Below are 22,280 nucleotides of genomic sequence, written 5' to 3' on the forward strand. Positions count from 1 at the left end.
CTCTGTGCCATTACTACTTCAACTAAAACATTAGAGTACTATTTACAGTACTTTATGTAAATGAAGTAAAAAATACCACAATGTAAAATATACTTCATTACATGTGAAAGTACATATGTATTTAAGAGAAATGTATTTAAGAGTGAAAAGTGTCATTGTGCAGAATGGCTTTTTCTGTTTTTCATGATGAAGTTTCATTGTATCTGTTCCCTGCTGCTGGTTTAATCAACAGAAATGCAGAATATAAGCAATGAATGTAATTTAGAATGTAAATAATAAGTAATTATAGCTGGCAGAGAATGTAGCAGAGTAAAAACTAGAATAATTTCCTCAGATTTGTAGAGTTCAAGTATGAAATAAGCAACAAAAAAAAGAGGAAATATTCAAGTGGCTTAATGCAGTACAACACATATCTACAGAAAGTGCAGTACACCAGTTTAAAATGTGTTTTATTCCACAGCAACTACTTGTGTAGTTATTTTTGTCCAGAGAAGAGTTTTGTGTTATATATGTTTGGTCATTTTTCATGTTGTAGATTGCACTGATATTGTATTTGATTGCATTATATTGTAAAACTTGAATAATCAGTTTTAATTTAGCAAAAATGTACATATTTGCCTCAAAGGGCTTTACAGTCTGTACAACAAGCCTTAATATTTCTTCACTTTCCCCTGTCAGGCTTCTAATGCTGCAGCATTAAAGTAACCCCTGAAGGAGTAAAGGTGTCCAAAAATGGCCTTTATTGATAATAATCGTGCCTCTCATCCTCAGCCCGAGTGTGATCCGGGAACAACTAAATTATTAGACGGTCACAAAGGACCACCAGGTCAGAAGTGTCCTCCGGGATGGCACGTCAAAATAAAAAGGAAGAGGATCAAAATCAAGGGCTGGATTTGGAAACAGCTGCACCGCATCAATGCATGGGCCGGTATGGGGCCATGCAGGGTCCACTGTGGCAGGAGTCCCCCCCTGCTGAGTGCAAAGATGTGCAGTGACAAAGCTGGATGGGCTTTGGAGGGGGTGGAGAGGAATGTCTCACTGGACGGGAGCCTGAGGGATGTTGTGCTACTACTGCTGGTAGACAGTTCAAGGAGCGAGGAGGTTACATTGATTGTTTAGGGACGTCTCTGCAGAGATCTGTCCTCGAACACAGTAAACACAACTCTGTAGTGGCCTAAATGTAAAACTGCAGCCTGTTTTGAGCAGAATGGGTTTACTTTTAAGTTTTTATTGTGGCATCTGAAACTACAGGAAAACAGTCCAGCTGACATGAGGTGTGAAAATCTGTGATATTATAGTTTATGCTTAAAAACCTAGAAAATTATGAGTTACACATAAGTAAATGTTAGATTTTCTTATTTACCGTCACATAAAAATGTGAAAACTTCATCTGAAATCTGCAAACGTTCAATAGATTTAGACAAAAACTTCCCCCATAAAATAAAGCATCGCGTGAAGAACCTGTGTATCGATTTTTATCCTAAAACCTGGAACAATTGCGTGCCATTTGTTTAAAATATTTAAAAAGGACGTGTGATACTATTGTACGTGTTTGAACATGCAGAAATAATCTGTATCGTGTTCTTAAAACTTTAAGCAGTGGAAAAGCGTTAAGAGCTTGACACGATAGTAACCACAAGAGAGGCTTGCGGAAAATTTATTTGAGAACTGGTAATAGACTATAGAAAATATATATTTTCATCTTATAAAACATGAAAACAAACAGTTGGCCTATATATATTCTCCATGTATCACCTGTTAGTATACACACACGCACACACACAAACAATAGAGCTCTGAGAAAGTTTCTTACTATCAGAATACAACAAAAGATATCCAAACATTTATAATAATGTCATCAAACAGAAAATCAGCTTAACGAGTACACAGGTAGTCTGGATGTTTTTAATACATGGTTAACTGTACACATAAGGAAAAAAACAACACCATAATTAGACATTTTGAAATTATATCCCTTTTCATTAAGAAATGACGTTAATACCAGAATCATTTTTTCATAATGATGCATCATTTATATCATTTATATTAGATCACACAAAGAAATAAAAAATTAATTAAAAAGTTATTAGCATTGGACTGAGTCCAACGCCCCACTGAGTCCACAGCGATTGCTCAGTGGGGCGTTAGTGAACTGGGAGGTACCAAATAAGACAAAAGTTTTTTTTTTTTGATCATAATACTTAAAACATAAAAATACTACATTAATTATTACACAGGTAGAAGAAGTACAGAGGCTTAGCAGTCTTGAATAGTTCAGGTACGGAACATACACAAAAATCTACCACTTCTAAATTTCTTCATAACAAGATGCAACATCAAATTTCAAATCACACATTCACAATCTTTGAACATTTTCAGTATGAAAACAGAAAACAGAAAAAGAGGGACAATTTTCCTGCAACGCTGATCACAGGAAAAAAAATAATTTTTTCTATAAGTATATATATATATTTATATGAAACATATATATTTTAAATTAACAGTCAAATATATGAGCATATATACATAGTTTTACAAGGTAGCAAAGGCAAAAAAGCTATTTGCAACATCCCCCTAAATCCTATAATATCAGATAATCGTAATAAATTATCCATGACATTTTCATTTGAAATAAGAAAAAACAAAACATCTTAAAACTACAAGTTAAAAGTCTGTCAAAATATTAGAGAACCCATCTTTGTTTCAAAAGTGAAATAAGATATTGCACCTTTTTTTTTTAAACCAGAGTACAATAAAATGACAATGAAAAACAGCATACAATGCACAACAGGAATTAAATTAGAACTATTGCCACTGGCTGACATTAATCCTTTTTTTTTAAGCCTTGTAACAAAAATACATTTCCTGTAACAAAACATCACAGTTTCATTTCACTGAATTATGTAAAAGGAAAAACATTTTTTTTTTAAACACACTCTTTTTAAACATCTTATGACATGTGACAAAAACAAGAGGTATTCAAGACTGCTAAGCACATAACCATGGTTTCATTTCAACATAACTAGAAAAAATAGATCATATTGCCGTTTGAAATGTTACAACTTTTGGGTTCATTTTGGCGGTACAATCTGAGTCAAAGACAGGAAAATATAGAAAAAAACAAAACAGCTCTCTCAAGTCCAAAAAGGGATCCCAGATACTGTCTATCCAAAATAACAGTGTACACAAGCATTTAGTAACAAATAAATGTTCCTGATTTTTAGAAATATTACTTTATCATATAAGTCATTCTACAGCTAGTGTTTCTCACTAAGAAAAAAAGTCTTCAAGGCGTTGCAAATCTAGAACCCCTCTGTTAAAAAAGGGTTGTTTTCATCCTCAGTGATTCAAGTCTTTCACCTGGGCGCCTTCTCTAATGATCCTGTGGAATAAAACAAGCCTGTTAATCGTTTATCCACGTCACAGCTGACCCAAAGAGTGCTTTACAGTTTTTTTTTGGCCTTTTCGAAGATAGAGACAGCTGAAGAGTGACAGGAAATGTGGGGAGAGAGAGAGAGGCGGGGAATGACATGCGGGAAAGAGCCACAGGTCGAATTTGAACCGAACTTTCGCACCAACTGAGCTAAACACCACTCCGGCTGCTTTATAGTTTTTAAAAATTACATTTATTTGCTGTTTAAAAGAAAGCATATCTAATAAAAAAAGACCAAAACCAACAAGGATCACACTAATGAGTCATTACTTTGCACACCTCTGCACTCGCCGTGCACCCTCATTACTATGAACATGGGTACTGTAGTTTAGAGTGTATTTATGTCAGCAGGATGCATGTGGGAGTGTTTATACAGAGAGCTGCAACTAAGCATTGTCCATTAATCGATGGATTAAATCATTTTTATAATTTTTTCTATAAAAGAATTTCTAAAAATGTCCGCTGTAATTGCTCAACTGTGGAAGCCACATTCTTGTTTCGTGCAACCAACAACCCCAAAGATGATCCATTTAGTTTCATCCAAGACAAAAGACATACCGCAAATCGTCACATTTGAGAAACTGTACATTTTTTTTTTGCATTTCTGCTTGGAAGACGACTCAAAACGATGAAGTGATTATCAAACTTGTTGCAGATTCATTGTCTGTGGATCGACTAATCGTTTCAGCTCCACTCCTGTTTAAGTAACATTTGCTAATGATTGGTTTCCACCGTTTTTATGTCTGCAGTTCAAGCTGTGAATGTAGTACAAGTACTGAGAGACAGACTCACGCTTTGCTGGTTTTATTTGATCATCATGCTGACAGATCTGTACTGTGGCTTCTCACCTGAAGGCCCGGGGCTTGTGTCTGCTGTGCGCCCTGGTTGAAGTAGGCCATCGGCTGTCTGTAGAAGTCCACCCAGGTGTTGTAGTCAGGATTAGAGGTCTGCTGAGATGCGGGACCAGCTGTCTGGCCTGAGGAAGCCAAAAAAACAAAGCAACACATTAGTAAAGAAGAAAATGAAATCACATCTGCAGGTTTGAGCTGCTCAATTAATATTTGTGTTGTACATCAGTCTACGAGTACGCACCCCAGGCTTTGTTGTACTCAGGAGCAGTGCTCTGGGCTTGGTTTTGCTGACCTGTTAACAAACAGAAGAATTACTTGAAACAGTTTCTATTAAGAAGATTTATTTTGAAAGTGTTTATTTGGTTTGTGTTTAATATAAATCTAAAATACTCTGACAGTAATGACCGGGGTTTTAGACTAAAGTTACAAACAGGATTTATGCTCATAATGCTGCGTAAATGCATGATTTCATCAGGCTTGTGTGAACAGACACAAGAAAAGGAGAATTCAATTTAAAAGTGGGCGTCGAGATGGTTGTTAAAACAAAATATCCTTTCCCTCTGAGTGACACTTGCCTAGCTTTTTATAATACTGCTCCCAGTCCATCTGGCCCGTCTGGGATCCATTGTGACCTGAAACCAGACACACATAACACCACCAGAAGTTACTGAAAGTGGGCTTTACTTTCCCCCTTTTCACCTTCTGCTCTCATCTGCAATTCTGTAGCCTAATGATTTCCATTGACGGCAAATTTAAAATGTGTCCGAACAGGAAAGAGACGGTTAGCCACAGGGAACGTAACCATCTCATCCCGAGCCTGCAGAAGACTTTGAAAGCGCAGCCAGGCTTCAAATTTATGGGCGACGAAATGAATTCAGGAGGTGAAAACTTTATATATTCTTTTGTTCCCTTGTTGAGTCAGGCACTGACCACATTTATCTAGCTGGGGAAGGATAAGAGCTATTGATTTATTGTGTTTTTAATATTTAAATCTGGTCCGATAGTTTACATTGTGTCTCGAAAGGCTAGAAGATTTCTTGCCGCGTTTACTTACTGTGCTCCTGTTGGCCTTGAGGCTGCCAGATTTGAAAAGTTGTACCCCATCCTCCAGTCATGAACGTCTGAGGCCCACTTATGCAAAAATAAAACAGACAATTCGATGTGAATAATTAACTAACTGAAATGTATGTCAGAATGTGACTCCGAGGAGTTGAGCCTTACTGTTGAGGAGGAGTGGTTGGTCCTTGGTTGTAGGGATTCATGCCGAAGCTGCTGTTGCCCCCCATTCCTGGGCCCTAAAGCAGAGAAAGGGAAGAGTAGAGTGAGGGACCACACTTGTGTTTAAAGGGAGCCAACAGGCAAGGTCAGAGGGCAGGTCCGAGCGCTGATGCACTCCATTAAGTCCATTTGATGGATTCTTCATGTTTAACCTCTGGTGACATCCTGCTGGCCACCAGGACCACAGCAGCCGAGCTCACCCCAGCAGCTCTCTGCATTGACATGTGCGCTCATGAATATCAGGCCAGACAATAGTGTTTTGGGCGAGTACTAAAGTAAGGGGGGGGCAGAGCCAGACCACCTACCCCAATTCTCTCATCGATCAGCTGGCGGGCCTTCTCCAACTGCTGAGGGGTGCCTCGGATGGAGAAGATGCGCACGTTGGGGTCGGTGTTGGGTGGTGGGTTTCTCTGGAGCTCCACGTGGGCACGGGACTGCTCTTTGATGTTCTTGATGGTTTCTCCACCTGAAAAACCATCAACAGGGCTGTAACTAACATTTATTCTTATTGTTGATCAATCTCGTGATAATTTGGAGGCCAGAAAATACAGAAAAATCTCTAGAACCTCAAGAAACGTCTGAAACCCTCCAACAACTTTCCGATGTCAAACAATTTTTGTAACTTTCCAACACCAGAAATTATTTAGAAGTGAGAAAATAAACTGTCTCCTCTCTCAAGCTCTCTATTCATTACTCCCACCGTTTCTTCCGTCACCATTCATAGGTACAAAAGACAGAAACACCATGAATGCCTTCAAGATGAGACCGTCTGAGAATGTCCCTTGCTACCCCAGTATTTAAACGATATTGCGTCTGCTCCCTCTCTTTGACAAGACGGCTTTTCGCTCAACTATGCACCTTCATAACAAACTTTTGACTTCCAACGTGGTCAGACGACACGTCGCATGAACTGGCTCTTTTCTAGCACAACCCAAACTTGATGCCCGTGCCTGAAAATCCAGCAAACTTTGAGGCTTCTTTGAGGTTTGATGTAATTAAAGCTGTCAATGTACAGAATTCAAACTCCTGACTTGACCAAGTGTGTCATCATACAATTCGCTCGCTTACAGTGGCGTGATAGTGCTACCTTATGAAGACTCCGGCATGTGTCCCACCACTTATCTACCATTCTGTGGTAACATCCATGCAAATCAGGAAACAAAAGGAGACATCTCTCCTGCACACCTCCCCCTCCTCGGCATCAGATGCCAGCTTCCCGACGTGTGGGGAGAGCAATTACACCAGCAGGGAGAAATGAAACATAGCTGGCAGGAGAAAAGGACCAAAATTGAAGCGTATCCTCCTTCTGGGATATCGTTTGTCTCTTTTACCCTTTTCATTCTTGACTCTGTGTTGTCCTCTGTGATGAGAGGCGGGAGTGAATAGGGGGCATATAGCTGCCACCACCCCCCCTTCACAATGCCCATCTGAACGAAAAAGGCTGAGGGTGCTTCCCGGAGGGACACCAGGGCTGTCCCAACATCAATTACACATTTGTTCACTTGTGGCTGACACTCGGATGACCCTGGCTGACCTCCGAATGAAAACGCTCATCAAAAACCTCTCCCCTCCCGTAGCCTATTCCTTGCTGCCAACAGACTGCACATGGGCCATTAACCCATTGTCAACCAAATGAAACTTCTGCCTTAATGAAGCCATTATGAGCTCTTCTAGTCAGACAGCAGAGAGCAATGAAGACCCTGACTATTCATTTCATGGACTGGGCTGTAGTGAGGACAGATAATACGGGCCTTATTAATGAGACTGGTTTAGTGAGCTGGAGAAAAGGAGGGGATACAAAAGTGCAACTGGTGACAGCATTCATGGCCAAGCCAAGGGACTGGTTAGCTGCTGGTGGGGGAGAGAAAAAAAAACCTCTTAGGCCTCAAGGGAGAGCAACATTAAATAACGTGGAAATAACTAATGCAACCGCAGCTTTACATCAAACCAGAGGCAGGAAGTTTGGATCAAAGTGTTGAAGAGAGCACAGGTATTTAAATTTGGCTCCTCTTCATTGTCCCTCTGGAGAAACTCTGCCATATGTTTAAGTTCTAGAGCTGAAATGATAATGATGGTCGAACATTAATCGTCATCCATTCGTTATACCCGTTTATCCTAGTTTAGAGGGTCACAGGAGACGATCCCAGCTGACACACTGGGTGGGAGGCGGGGTACACCCCGGACAGGTCGCCAGTCAAACACAGAGCAGACACATGGAGAGACACAATGAACCTAACAAGTCTCTCAATCATACTAAATGGAATATTTCGTGACTTTTCAGATGTGTCATGGGGCTTTTGACACCATTTTCTGACATTTTATAGACAAAACAATCTAAAATAATGACTCCTCGGTCCAGTATCTATACATTTTATATAAAGTTCAGTCCTTCCAAGTAAAAAAAAGTTTTTTTTTTGTTTATACAGCACTTTTATTCAAAGTGCTTTTGTACAATTTGTCTCTTATTACATTGCTACAGCTGTACAGTATGTGTATATCAGGAAAATGTATGAAAAGTCATAAAATGGGAAGTTTACGTTTCATTTGTGTCAAAAAAATCTCACCAACTTCTTTTTGAATACCATTTATATCACATAATCAAATCATTACAATTGAAGACACGATGAACATCAAATGGCTGAGTTTTTTTTTCTCCCCTCTGTTCCTGGTGAACATTACCAGATTATTTAAATCACTTTTAGTTCTCATTTTTTGGGGAAGTGACAAACAAACAAAAAACGTAATTATATAAAGACTACAGATATATTAAACTGGAAGTTGAAAAGTTTAACTATGTTAGGAGGAGGATAGAGTCCATTTTAAGTCAGCAGTTTGACAAAGAAATCTTAACTTAAAAAAAGGTCCATCTGCTCGCTTTGAAATAAGTAAAAGTCAACTTTTAACTGAGCAAACTCGACCTGCCAGAGAAAACCTAGAAAAATCTAGTATGTGGACTTTTGAGTTTAGATGTTTTTAAGTCAGAAATAATCCGTAAAGCTGTAGGATGCATGCACGTCTCTTGCACTGAATTCACGCTTGTAAAGCGTAAAGTCTGAGCAGGTTGGTGGGTGGCTTGATTCATCAAGCTGTGTGTGAGTGAGTGTGTGTAGGGGGTCAAAACAGAGGGGCAATGGGCTGCATATGGCATCGTAAAGATATTAATCACTGCACCCTTTAAGGGACGGCTGACAGCACCCAGACCCACCGCCATCTCCACCATATTGGCTCACTTCATATGCTAATGCACAGAGAGGGGGACGCAACGCCCAGGTTTATTTGTTTCCCTCGCCGCACTACATGCACAAAAGCCCCTTGACATTTCTATTGCCATGTTTTTATCTTAGGTAAAGAGGCCCCCTCCGACCCCGCCCACCACTGCATGCACGCACACACACACCAAGGCGACATGCATGCACACATAGCACACACACACACTCACAGCTCCTTCCAATGCAATGGTCAATGACTTTTAAATAGCTGGCAATAGAGTGGGCATGAATAGCCAATAAGCTAATTCCTCCTATTCATTCCCTTGCTGCACTCTATTGGGCTGAAAGACCCTCATTAGATGCCAAGCAGCCTTCCACATGATTGAGGGCTGTTATTATGCACCTTTAACAATTAATGTCACATTACACGCATTATCCCCGTCATTAAGCCCTTAGTGAAGCCAATGAATGCCACTTGTGCTGTATACATGAGCCCTGGAGGGAGAATAGGAGGGTGGTCACTCACCCCCTCTTCTCATCAGTTTCACGCAGTGGCAGAACACCAAACGGCATTCACTTATTAAAAAGGGAAAAGGCAATCTGGCGAGTTGGATATAGATCGTTCATATTGATGAACTCTATTATTTATTTGAGAGTTGTGAGACGACCTCACAGCGAGAAACCGGGCAACTTTCAAATACAAGCTACTGACAAAAGGGTCGTAGCTTTACATACAAAGCACACAGAAAATTGTTCACCGGGGTCCTCGCAGCATTAATAATCGTTTAAATCAACTTCTAGAGAATTAATCTAAACATATTTTATTACCTTTGCCAATCACTAGTCCACACTTGTCAGCAGGTACTGCATATGTCACCTCCTGCAGTCCTCCAGGTCCTCCCATGTTACAGTCACCTCGCCCTCGACGTCCCATTATACCTCCAAACCCGTCTCGCTCCTACAGGAAGAGAGACAAAGAAATAATTTGAAAAAAAAAAAAGGAAAAGGAAAAAAATGGCAGTTCAGTTTTTTTCTTTTTGCAAAACTTCCTAAATTGCTTCAATTTAGGAAGTTTGAGTTTATTTCAACATTTAAAACCTGTAACAAACTTGTTCAAGGTGACAGTTTGGTTTCTGCAATAGTAATCTTTATGTTGGGTTGTATTATTATACTGTTTATTAACAATGTGCCTTAGCGACACTGATCACTGCCCTATTTTCCAAAAAAACACACCAACACTGGACAGAAACAGAAGGAAAGGAAACAAAGGACAACGCAGACACACCTGAGCAGTTTGAACCAGTTCATTGATGAGGTGGACCGCATGGTGGCAGTGGTCGGGCTGGCCCATCACCTGAGCAACTCGGTCAGGACTGACTCCATCATCTGGACGGCAAACGCATGGGACACAAAAGGTCTTTAACTGCTCCAAGATTGTATATGTCACTATCGAGTGCTTTAAATACAAATCATTGAGTAAAATAAGTAAGCAGTGTGATATTTGCAGACTTTCACTGTTTGCAGATTTGGATTTCTCAGCTCAAGTGAATAAGTAGGAACCATGGTACCCACAGCGTATGTTTTAATTAAAGTTCTGCACGTGATTTTATTTGTTCACCGCTGCAATACTAGATGGACGTGATTAGACCACACAATGTCCCACGGTATGACTGTTTATGTATGCATAGAGCATTTTTGGTGGAGATTCCCTTATTAGCTGTGTGTTATGGAAAAGTCTGTCTTTCTTCAACTTCTTTAATGTTATCTTGTCTATCAATGATCTCGTTTGGCTTCACAAACTTGTTGGAGAAACACACGAAGCCAATCGCAGCTCTTGAAAACACCTCCAGTTTTAGAGATTACACATTTTTGCTTTGATTGATTGCCATCATACGGTCTTGTTTCATCTCTGTACCTTGTTTGAACTGGATCCTAACCCCCGCATCATTCTGAATCTTCTTGATCATTTCTCCGTTCCTGCCAATGATGATACCGACAGCAAATCTGGGCACGACCACCTGGATGATCAGGACAGAGAGACAAAGTCAGAAAAGATCAAGCATTCTCTCGTGTAAATAAATAAAAAAACATTATCTTTGAAAAGAAAAGAAAAAGATCTTACATCCAGACTGCTTCCTCCCATTTTGGATCCAAAGTCTGCTCTGCCAACCCTGAAGTCTCCTTGGTCCTTGTCTCGGATAAGCTTCACCACAAGTTCACGAGCTTGCTGTAAAAAGACACACCAAACTCTATTAAAAATATTACATTTTAACAAAGAGTGCTGCATGGGATCATAACAAAAGTCCAAAAACAAAAAGATGTTTTAAAATGTTTGTGTGGAAGACTGAAGGCGTAAAATGTGTAAAACTGAGTGTAAACTGGAAAGATTGCAACACACACTGAGCTCTTCTGAGACTGACCTGAACTTTGTGGGGATCCCCAGTGATTCTCAGGGGCTTGTCTGCTCCGGTGGGCATGGGGTCATCCTGAATCATTATCATCTGCACTCCTGTTCTCTCCTGCAGGGGTACAAACAAACAGGAGCAGAAAAAACACATCAAAGAGCTACCTGGGCCCAGTCGACCATTCACTCTGAAAAGAGATAAAAAAGGGGAATTCTGCCACATCCTGGCAATTTATACCAACAAGGGAATAACTGATACAAGTAATCTGAAACCTTTGTCATCAATGTGTAGTTAAAATAAATATAACACAATGTGAGCAGATTAAGAAAAAAAGAAAACAGTAATCAAGTCATTTTTTATGCGAGTTCAAAATTATTTACTAATGATAGTCATGACAATTAAACCACATGCACCATTTGTTTTAAATGGTACAAAAACATGTTTCTGTTAACTTGTTGGTATCATTGCAAAGTTTATGCACCAGCTTTAAATGTGATTTACAACAATGTGACAAGCAGCACAAAGTAAGAGAGAAGAAGCTCTCAGCAATGTCATTTTGTATTTTAAATTATTTAACATGTTAATCTAAATATTTATCCCGCTACATAAAGCTAAAGAATATTTGTCTTAAAGATCGTTTAATGAAATTGTTCAAGGAGCCTCCTGTGTACCACTGTGTTGACAACCACAGAGAATCGCAGAGGTTTTTTTATTCCAGCTCCAAATCAGCCACAAAATTGCCCAAAGATCGAATTATTATGGCTCTACTATTTATTTCTAAAAAGCTGCTAGCGTGGAATTGTAGAGTGCACATACTACCCTGAAGGTTTTAGCAGTACACCAGTTGTCATCTACTGCATGCTAGTTGGCTTAGCCTGGTTGATCATGCTCATGTAATGTGACCGCCATCTGAACGGCAAAAAAAATGAGCTGGAGGACCCTCCTATGACAGTTTAGCTTGACTGTACGGGAGCGTCACATTTTTCCAGGTTAGTTACAGCGAGAATAGACAAATTTAGTAATCGAGTTGGGCATTGGACTTGTCAGATAACTAATATTAAACGTTGCAAACAGACACAAAAAGCTGAGGGGAGAAAGAGATCCGATAATCTCTCTCCTTGTTTCTTACTAATTCAGAACCAGTTTTTTTAGAGCTCAACCTTTAACTTTTCACTGCAGAGAATCTGATTTAAATTTAACCTTTACAAAGATGGTGAGGAAAAATATTAAACAGCAAGAAATATAAGGTTGCCCCATGCTTTACTGTAACTGGCCTACTACTACCAGACCTGCAGTTGTTTGATGGTCTCTCCTCCTTTGCCGATGACCAGGCCGACTTTGTTGGCAGGGATAAGGATCTGTTGGATGGAGCTGTTGCCGTCCATGTCACTGTGGAAGCCTGGACCATACCGACACTGCTCCACAATCTCACTCAACAGCCTCTTGGCCTGACTGCGGGGGTGGAGTGAGAACCAAGAAACAACATTTGTCACCAACAATTACAGACTCTACACAAGAAACAGTTTTTCTTTGTTGAATGTGAAAGAAGTGTTCAGGTGATTCAGTGACTGATTAAGAGGAGATGTGAAAAGGGATTTGAGTTCATGCCCTCTGTGTCACAACAATGGGGCACACTTTCCGAATGCTCTGTGGAGTTTCAGTAAATCTGTCAAAGTTGAGAGGTGAGACTTACTCAATGTTCTCTGGGCTCCCAGTCAGTGTGCAGGGCCTGTCCAACATGCCTCCACTGTCTGTTAGAAAACAAAGCACAACAATTAAGGATGCTGCATGTTTTCACAGACATAAGAATGAGTAGTCAATGATACACTCAGGTGCTTTCACAAAAACTTAACATGAGTTATGTTTGTATCACAAGGAAAAAAAAGGACAGCAGCAACAGCTTTGATACAACGGCTTCTCATTATGCAAACTGCTAATTTAATTTCTAAAATGTCAACAGAAAAAAGTATTGCTTCATATTTCCAACAAATTTCAAGTCTTATGTCACAAAATCCTGCTTATACTTGTACATCCTAAACAGTTTTAGATACTTTGTCCTTTACAGGAAATGTGTTTCCGCAGCCTGTACGTGCCCTTCATACATACATAAACACAAGATACATTGAGATAAGAATATATACACATTTATCACATTAAAACACATACAACCGTCCCTGTTCTGTGCATAGCACCCCCTACAGGATTACCGGGGTGCTTCGTTTAGGCCTGCTATAGCAGAGGTTACAAAGCTCCTGCCATAGCGAGCACGTTTGCAGGTCAGGGTCCTGTATCTGCATGGCGATGGTAGCAGTATGAATGATGAGTTGATGAGGGGGTGTCCGGGGTCCTGTGCTATACTGAGAGATCTGCGTGCAATGGCTGTATTGTTGAGGTCTGAGAGATTGGGGATCTGGAGACCAAAGAATTTGTAGGAGTAGTGTGTAATGCCTGTCAGTATGTTCTTATTTGAGGCGGTTAACATGTTATAGAAGCAGGTTGAACAGTAGAGGATGACAGGTTGGACTATGCTCTTGTAGAGTAGTAAGAGAAGCTGGGGGGGAAACAGAAAGTGCTTTGAGTTTGCGGATGGCAGAGAGTCTTTGTTGGCAGCGTTTGTGGATGTCAGTGGTGTGATGATCGAAGTTCAGTTTATTGTCCGGGGTGAGTCCGAGGTATTTGATGGACTCCACAGTATCTACTGATTCACCGTTGATCATTGTGGGGTTATGGATGAGGTTGTGTGCTGAGCTATGGATGCTGGAAGTGTTGACGATCAGTTCTTTTGTTTTCTTGACACTGAGTTCTAGGTGATTGTGCACCACTGTGTGAAGTGGGAGATGGAGTATTGATATCTTAAAACAAAGTTATTGTCGTTGGGAGTTCTTTTACTGGAGGTGGTTCAAAACCTTCAGACCTTCAGACTCCACAAGACATCTGCTGTTTTAAAAGACCATTCTCAACACACTGCCAACAGGAAACCTTCAAGATGCATATTACAGGAATATTCAAGCTGTTGCCAAACTCTTGTGCAATCCGACAGCAAACAATGCAGTTACCATGCTGGCATTACACATTGTGTCTTATCTAAGAGGTTACGCCTACGGTAGGAAGGGCAGGACAAGGCCAAAACCATTTTCAATTTGTCCTTTTCTGTGCTGCTGTTGTACTGTATATGCTGAAAATGTTTGTTCATGATTTGCACTTTTCTCATGCGCTATGTGCTTGTCAGTGCCCATATAATAAGAGATAAATTGCTTAGCAATCTGAGCTCCAATGGGAATTTCACCGATGTTGGATCATTAAAGTCTATCTTATCTAAGTTGTCCTGAACCCGAGATTTGGTGACCCAGATGTGATGGCTGTTACTATTGAAAGGGCCTAAGAGTAAAAAGTCACTGCGATATTTAACTCCATGTCAATCAGGCGGTGGAGTTACAGGATCTTTAGGAGAAGATAGGAAATTCACAGTACACACACATAGAAAAAGAAAAAAAACACATTAAGATACCAAGAGCCTGAGGAGCACCATAGCAAAAGTCATGCTGTTATTTGGTCCCAAAAACTTTTGACATTGTAATTGGAAAGAAATCATGTTGTGGAAATTGCTCAGAAACTCTCTTATTGTTAATATACCCTGCAAAGCCATCCAGCCACTGAATGCCCTAGTTTGTGGTTGTACAGTTTTCATGAGGCTGTGATTATCCTGGAGGTCACTACAGGTTATTTCATATAGTCAGGTCAAGTTTCAAAAAATGGTCTCACTACAATGAAATGGGCACTAAAATCATCACATGAATACAACTGGAGTCTCAGCTTCCCAGTCATACCCAATTTATGCAAGTATGCTGAGCCCTGTATGCTGAATTATTCAAGTACATAGGGTGAAAATAACTGCAGTATAAATACATACACTGCATGAATAAAACTGCCCAACGCTGTATGGGGTGAGAATAAAGGGGGCATGTCAGTAAAGGGGTTTTGTGGGTAGCCAACAGAAACTATTCTCATTCAGATATCTTGAGGTGAGAGGTCAAAGGACTCAGTTTTTACATAGCCAAAATTAAGCATAACTTTGGAATGTAATAAATGTGTTCTGAGTTTGTCAGACCAAAGGCTTGTTGTGTTTTAAACCACCCAGCCAAATTTAAATGATATGAAATTAGGTGTCAAAATCACTCGTGGGAGCAGTCAAGCAGCAATTTTGAAGTGACTGAAACGTGTCAGATGAGTTCAGACTAACATTAAACACTGAGCGAGATTAATTAATCTCTGTCTCTCTGCAGGGGCATGCTCAGGTTGGCCTCAGTGTGTCATCGAGCCACCCTTTAGGACTGCCCAAAAAATCCTGGACTGAAAACTGGTGAAAAACTGTTTTAACCTCCAACTCCACATTTAAGTAATATATTGTTCAAAGTCTTTTCACATGTTTTCTGCAACTATTTAAAAAAAAAAAAAAAGTATTCTGAAATAAATCTCAGTATTGCCTTTACACAGAACATACCTGAAGCAATCTGGATCTTACAACCTGATTCCAGCTGAATTCTTGAGATCTGCTCTCCTCCTTTTCCAATGACTACGGAGGCGGAGGAGGAGGAGTAGGGAGAGAACAGACTATTTTAAGCCTTTTTGAATTTAGACAGGGGCCACAAGCAGTGACCCAAAAACTGAGTAAAATGTCAATATTGATGATTACATGTCAAACATTAATACAGACTATAATGAACTGAAGGGCTACTTACTGAATCCCACCATCTTATCAGGCACTTTGTAGTCTTCTGTCGCAAGAGCCCTGGGAGAGATTGGGACAGATCAATAACTCTGGCAGACCAAAGAAAATGAAAATCAAGAGAAAAAAAAAACTGAAATAATTAAAGCTGCATCTAGTGATTATATTCATTATACAAATTTCAGAAAAAATGGCCAACAAAACAGCTTATTCAAATAGCTTCTTTTGTCTGACTAACTTCTAAAAGATATTTAGTTTACAGTCATAGAAAAACAGCAAATATTTACATTCGAGAGCCTCAATCCAGTGATTTTTAAAAAATTCATTTATTGAAGTAGTTTTAGAGAAAAATATTTAGACCCTGTTTTGATAGTGTTTACAGATATTTTGGAAAAATATTTAGACCCTGTTTTGATAGTGTTTACAGATATTTTGCCGCTTCCAGCTTCAAAAATCAGACAAATTGTTCCGTTTTCTTTTTTTTTTTAATCATAGTGAAATAAATTACTTTTTTTTTTTTAGGAATGTTGGTCAATTGAGTAAATTGAAAGTCAACTTTTGTTAGAGTTCATATACCTATCACTTAGGCAATGGATCAAAGAATAGTATGATAATGAAAGACAAACTGCAGCTTAGAAACTTCCAGCATAAAACTCAAATTAACCAACAATAACAGCATATAGTAATTATATCTATACTTATTTTGGTCAGATGGAGAAACACCTTTTATCTGTCTTTTAGAAAAAGCTCTATAGTTAGGTAAAATAAAGAATTTGTGATTTCAAAACTTAGCTAACAGAATACATGCAAAGTGCATTAAAAAGGAAGAGAAACAGAAACGTGAGTATGCTCTGCTCACCTTTGATGTACCATTGCACTGAGGTGGTTCCCTACTGAGAGAATTGACAGGAAAGCAAACCAATTAACATGTGAGAAACAATCTGAGACCATGATTAAAAAAACAAAAACTTAATATCGGTTTGTGTGATATCTGACAAAGCAGAAAAATGAAAAACGAATGAGTCAGTGCTGGAGGGGACGTGAGCAGATGGATATATAGTCCTGCCAATCCTTCGTGTTCGTGTCTGACCCACAGCGGGGGACTTTCACCAGCATGGTAATCAGGTCTGTGAGTGTTTCAATCAGAGCCATTCAGGAAGAGCGAGGCAACAGCCGGGTCAGTGGTTGCTGGTCATGAATTGAATTTTGACAGGTAGCACCTAGCAAGGGTCCTGCAGGGTCAGTGGAAGATGCGCTGCCATGAACGTGAACACCTGAGTTGATATCTAGCAGCTTCAATCAATTTTATGGTCGTTTGCTCTGATTTCACTTCTTCTGGAAATGCATCGGGGTTAACGCTCGAGAATGGAACAGCTATGAATATAAAACAGGAGGTGAATTCACACAAGGACAAGACTGCAAGATAAAATGAGAAAGACTCAAGTGCCTTTGGATATTTTTGTTTGATAATTAAAAACGCAGAGAGATAACTGCAGTGCTACATTAGTTCCCCCCGCACTGTGGGACAACCTTGACGGAGAAAAACTGAGGACAAATTGTTGCAAACAATAACAGTGCGTCACACAAACCTAAACAGAATTGCATACAATTTATCCATCCATGCATTCAGAGCTGAACTATCATACAAACAACTGTGACAAGATAAGAGGAGGACGGGATAAATGACTAGTGTTTCCACTTCAGGGATATGAAACGGATCAAATCTTTTGTACGTGTGCAAGGCACAGCGAGATAGAATGACAGATTTTTCACTATACTGCCGTTCCAGACACTTAATACTCCATGCAAACATGAAAACATAAAACCATGGCTCTCACTTCAGATTACAGTCCCCTACGTAGCTCCAATCTGTTGTGTACAGCCAGGCTGGCAAACAGCAACACAGAACCATAACATTTAGAAATCAATTCATAAAGCGGAGTAAGTGGCAAACAAGTGGAGGAAGAGTTGTCACTATATTAGTGACCGAGTTTGATAGGGAAAAAGACAAAGTTTAATAGGCATTTGTTCTGTTTGATCCAGCTTATTATAAAGGCTTTAGACCAATCAGCGCCCGACGAGGAGCTACGGGTGTGATTTAACGTTAGGTGTGTAATGACGTGTGAAAAGTGGTGGAAAATAGTGTCTGCTAAAGAGGTTAGTGTAGCATCCATTGCTTCATACTATTTCACTATAGATAAAAAAGGTAAACGCAGGGAGGAAGAGGACTGTGAGCAAGTAAACATGGATGTTAAATGTGAGTCAACGCTGAATTTATACAATACACATCAGCTTCAAGTCAAACTGGACTGTTGAGCTCGTGTTTGTTATTATGCAGGAGAATACTAGCTGTCCAGCACACGTCTCCCCTCTCTTTCTAATCATTACTAATTGGTGCATTTCACGTATTTAATTGCCTTTATTCTGTACAAAATCCACATATGTGAGATAGTAGCAATAAATCTTGAGATGAGTTCAGACCATTAATTGTTTAAAGTTGAAAGTGGCTCAACTTTTGATAGACTGCAACTCATTATTATGACGCAAACCCTGTATTTCTACTGTTTAACGGCCGTTGCAATGATTCTTTGTTAGAAAGGTCAACTCTATGTAGCTTTGTTCACTGCCCACACTGTTGTGCTCAGTAGCCATTTCCCTCCGTGGAAAAACAACCCGTCAATCAGACCCTTTGCAGGCGAGATTAATAACAGGGATGTCATGTTGGTTTGACTGAGATTGACGCAGCTGTACAGGTTTGTATGTTGATTTACAGAAATAACTTTTAAATTGGCATAATTCAGCTATGGGCATGAAAAAACCTTTGAAAGGTAAGTACTCCAAGGAGGTGCTGCTTCAGCTTTTGTCGACTGAAAGGAGGAAATAAATAAATAAATAAAAACCCTTCCCAACAGAAATGGCAACTTGTCAGAGTGCATAATGAAGTGAAACGGCAATTCAGTCCGATTTTTAGGCTAAACTTTATAGGTTTGAGCAAAAGCTGACATAAAAAAAAAGGAACACAAACGCGCAGTTTGAACAGGCAGAAGACGGCCACTTAGTGTTTATCCCCTCACTGTAGAAAGGAGATGCTCTGAGAGCTTTTATGTAGCAGGATGGTGTTTTTATGAAGGTGTCCACATACATGTTCCGCAGGATAAAAGCCTCCGAGAGTGGTTGCGAATGTAATAACAATACATCAGCCTACAGACCCGTAATATGCGTGTGTGTATAATTTTAGGCTTACCTCCGTTGTCTAGTGAACGTTTCTGGCCTCCAAAGCCGTACAGGGAGGGGTCTATGACCGGAGAGGAGCTGTTCAAGTTGGGCATCTGATCTCCTCCCATCTTGGCGGCCATCTAGACAACACACACACAAACAACAGTAAGACAGATGGAATAAAGGGGCGAAAAGTGGATATGTGATGATATTCTCTTTGAACATACACTTCTTTTTTGTGTGACACATTCGCTTTTCTCCTTGTTTGTGTTTGCTGTGAAGCTGACTAAGCCATCTGCTGTGGAGACTTTTCTTTTTGACAGCAGCTGGAAAAAAAACAAAAAAAAAACCTGCACTTTGTACAACTTCAGCAAGAAGGAGCCTGATACAGTTTTCTTGTAGAGGCTGCCGATGGTGGCGCTTTCTCCGAGCTCGCTCTCTCACTGAGTAACCTAACCTTATTATGATTTCACTGACAAATGACACAGATCATCATGACAAACAGCAGTATCTCAGGTTTGCCTGTTGGAGATGTTATACAAGACATAACAGCTACCTACACAAAAAAAACCAAACATTTCCAGCATGTTGAAGTACGATAATTTGACATCTCTGCACTTTTACCCTCAAATGTAACATGTTAACTGTTGTCACTCACGTAAGCGACAAGAACTTTAGTGTAAAATAGGCCAAACATGTCATTTAAATAAAGAACTATCTCAACAAAGCAAGAGTAAACAAGGATAGGATTACACATTTGATGCCAGCTTGCAGCGAGAACAGTAGACGCACATCACTGGAGGTGCGAGGCTATCAGAATACGCCTGCGTGCCACAAAAGTTTAATAATGACAATGACTTGGATCTTCATCAGGTCAGAATGAAGCGGGAATGTAGCGTCATTATTAAACCTCTGTGGCATTAAGTGTACAGGCGTTTTTTTCATTAAAGCCTTTCAGTGACTAAACATTTAGTCAGAATTTACTTTTGTAAATCAAAATCAATACACGACTGGCCCAAAGAACAATCACTGTGCATTTCTTCAGAGACATATTTCTCCTGGAAAATATCCAACCCCTGCATTCAACTTCAAGAATGCGGCATGTCTTATTTGCATTACAGCTCAGGTGAAAAACCACTACAAGCTGAAGTAGATGCTCGTGTTCTGCTGCGATGGATTTGAATCTCCAGTTTTGCTGTAGGAGAGCGCCCAACAGCATTTTCCACTCCCCGTTAATCTACCACCTCTCCTTCCACACAAAAGTATAGCATTTCAGAAAATTACACTAAATTGACATCTGTGCCTGACTGGATTTTTTTTCCTTTTTTCTCCACAATATGAAAATATAGTGACAGCAATTAGAGTCTTCCATCACCTTCAGGGATGATTATCTACTTCAGAGCCCGCAAGTGGAAGTGAGAGGGGTGCAGTGGAAATAAAGAAGGCAGGAAAAGAAGCAGGTGTGGGGTTGCCGTTTTTTCCCCCCCGTGACATTGCGATAGCTGCGCATGTCGAGCAGCCTGAAAAGCATTTTACATGAAGGCAACATTCAAGAAAACGCTTAATCTTTGTGTGAAATCAGTGGTTTGTTTTCACTGAATCTGGGCTGATACCTGAGAAGCATTTTCTCAATCACCTGCCTGTTTCATCAGCTGTGTGGGTGTAGGGTGTCGTTGTTATGACAGTAACTCTATTGACATGCTGAGTAGTTCAGTTTACCTGCTTTGTTCCAAAAATAAATCTTGTTTTATTAATTACATACATCATAAACACTAATTTCCCCTTGTTGCTTGTTTAGTGACACCATATTTTAAATTCATCTGTGGGTACGGTATTCGTTGCCACAGGCTCAGACGCCACAGACTGGTGGAACCCGATCTATTTTATCTATTACAGCCCTCTGTCCTCACTAAGCCTCACCCAGAAACTGAGCTAAAACAATTTCAACAGTGGACAATTTTTTTTTTTTTTTTATATACTGTTTTGTGTCTTTTTATGTGTAAGAAAACAGAAAATCTGTACAACAATGATATGAGATGCACTACCAGACATAAGGACAGTTTTTACCATCAGACTTCTGAGCTCATAATCGAACAGGACTTCTGTCTGCACAATATGCACCGCCAAACATGACTGCTGCTACTGTTCGAGGACTTGACTTTTAGTTTTTTGTGCAATACCCCAGTAAAAAACGTGTTACTTTACTCTGTCTGCAAAAATGCAACTAAACAGGACGGCTGCTAAAGTACCAGGACGTCGTTTTACTCTCAATATTTTGAAAATGTATCTATTTGTGCTTTGATACCTATCCAATCCTGGTACATGCCTGATAAAACCTCGTCACACTTGTACAGCTTATACAACACTTTTATTATTCTACTTTGTGTGTAATGTCGTTACACAACTGGAGCGCTGAGCTGACCGGTTCTTCTCGTCTAACACAACACACACAACTTATTGTGCTGCTGACCCTGTGTTAACTTGCACATGACAAATAAACCTGAAAACTGAAGAGAAAAACTGAAACTGAGTCCACCCAGTCACAGGCGCGGGGGACAGAGACTGTGTGGCATTGAAGTTAAGAACTTTCTGTTCCCTCAATTTAAATGTCAGCATGGCAGAACATAGTGCACAGCTTTTGTCAGTGATCTGTAGTTATGTTGATTTAGTCATACAACGCTACAGCAGCTTTAAGACAACTGCTGGCTTTTTTTCTTTTTTTTTTGCCAATTGAAAAAAGACAAACAGGAAGACATGTAGCCTTTTCACAACTGATCAGGTGTTTCACTGTGTGCAGAGGTCTCTACATGGCATCTTACAGAATAAAAGCACCTAAAATAATGAAAGAATTTGCTGATTTAGATGTGTACCACACAAAATGAAAGATGCACGTGCATGCGCTTATATATTCCTCGCAGCAGTCGGTCAGGTTTACAGTCATGCAGTCTGGTGGATTTTGTGGCAAACTGTCTGGTACAAACTGTCTAACCTACAGTTGAACCCTTCGATGCCTACTGAGGCCTCTGGGTAACACACTGTGAGCTGGACCTGCCTCCAAGACCGATTTCACTTCTTTAATGCAATCTTTGCTGAGTGAATATACATTTAAAAAAACAGAGCAAGCTTAAATGGTAGGTTCAGACTTGAAGCCAGTAAAAATGG

General features: G+C 39.9%; 1 protein-coding gene across 7 annotated transcripts in view; it reads right to left on the bottom strand.

Moving 5' to 3' along the window:
* Positions 1–1,875: 1,875 nt before the first annotated feature.
* Positions 1,876–22,280, bottom strand: part of fubp3 (far upstream element (FUSE) binding protein 3) — a 23,212-nt gene continuing 2,807 nt past the window's right edge. Inside the window, exons 2-19 of one of the 7 annotated variants that reach the window (XM_027282117.1) lie at positions 19,147–19,258; positions 16,762–16,792; positions 15,916–15,965; positions 15,678–15,749; positions 12,870–12,927; positions 12,466–12,628; positions 11,192–11,290; positions 10,894–10,998; positions 10,687–10,789; positions 10,057–10,157; positions 9,600–9,729; positions 5,868–6,028; positions 5,506–5,579; positions 5,339–5,418; positions 4,860–4,916; positions 4,526–4,576; positions 4,282–4,409; positions 1,876–3,382 (exon numbers count right to left, since the gene is read on the bottom strand). In XM_027282117.1, coding sequence (XP_027137918.1) covers positions 3,374–3,382; positions 4,282–4,409; positions 4,526–4,576; positions 4,860–4,916; positions 5,339–5,418; positions 5,506–5,579; positions 5,868–6,028; positions 9,600–9,729; positions 10,057–10,157; positions 10,687–10,789; positions 10,894–10,998; positions 11,192–11,290; positions 12,466–12,628; positions 12,870–12,927; positions 15,678–15,749; positions 15,916–15,965; positions 16,762–16,792; positions 19,147–19,258 — 1,584 coding nt within the window. In that variant the 3' untranslated portion in view covers positions 1,876–3,373. Of the gene's footprint in view, positions 3,383–4,281; positions 4,410–4,525; positions 4,577–4,859; positions 4,917–5,338; positions 5,419–5,505; positions 5,580–5,867; positions 6,029–9,599; positions 9,730–10,056; positions 10,158–10,686; positions 10,790–10,893; positions 10,999–11,191; positions 11,291–12,465; positions 12,629–12,869; positions 12,928–15,677; positions 15,750–15,915; positions 15,966–16,761; positions 16,796–19,146; positions 19,259–22,280 lie in introns of all 7 variants that reach the window. The other 6 variants (XM_010738657.3, XM_027282116.1, XM_027282121.1 and 3 more) reach the window with 6 other exon arrangements.

The sequence above is a fragment of the Larimichthys crocea genome, chromosome IX, assembly GCF_000972845.2.
Source record: "Larimichthys crocea isolate SSNF chromosome IX, L_crocea_2.0, whole genome shotgun sequence".
Classification (NCBI taxonomy): Eukaryota; Metazoa; Chordata; class Actinopteri; family Sciaenidae; genus Larimichthys; species Larimichthys crocea.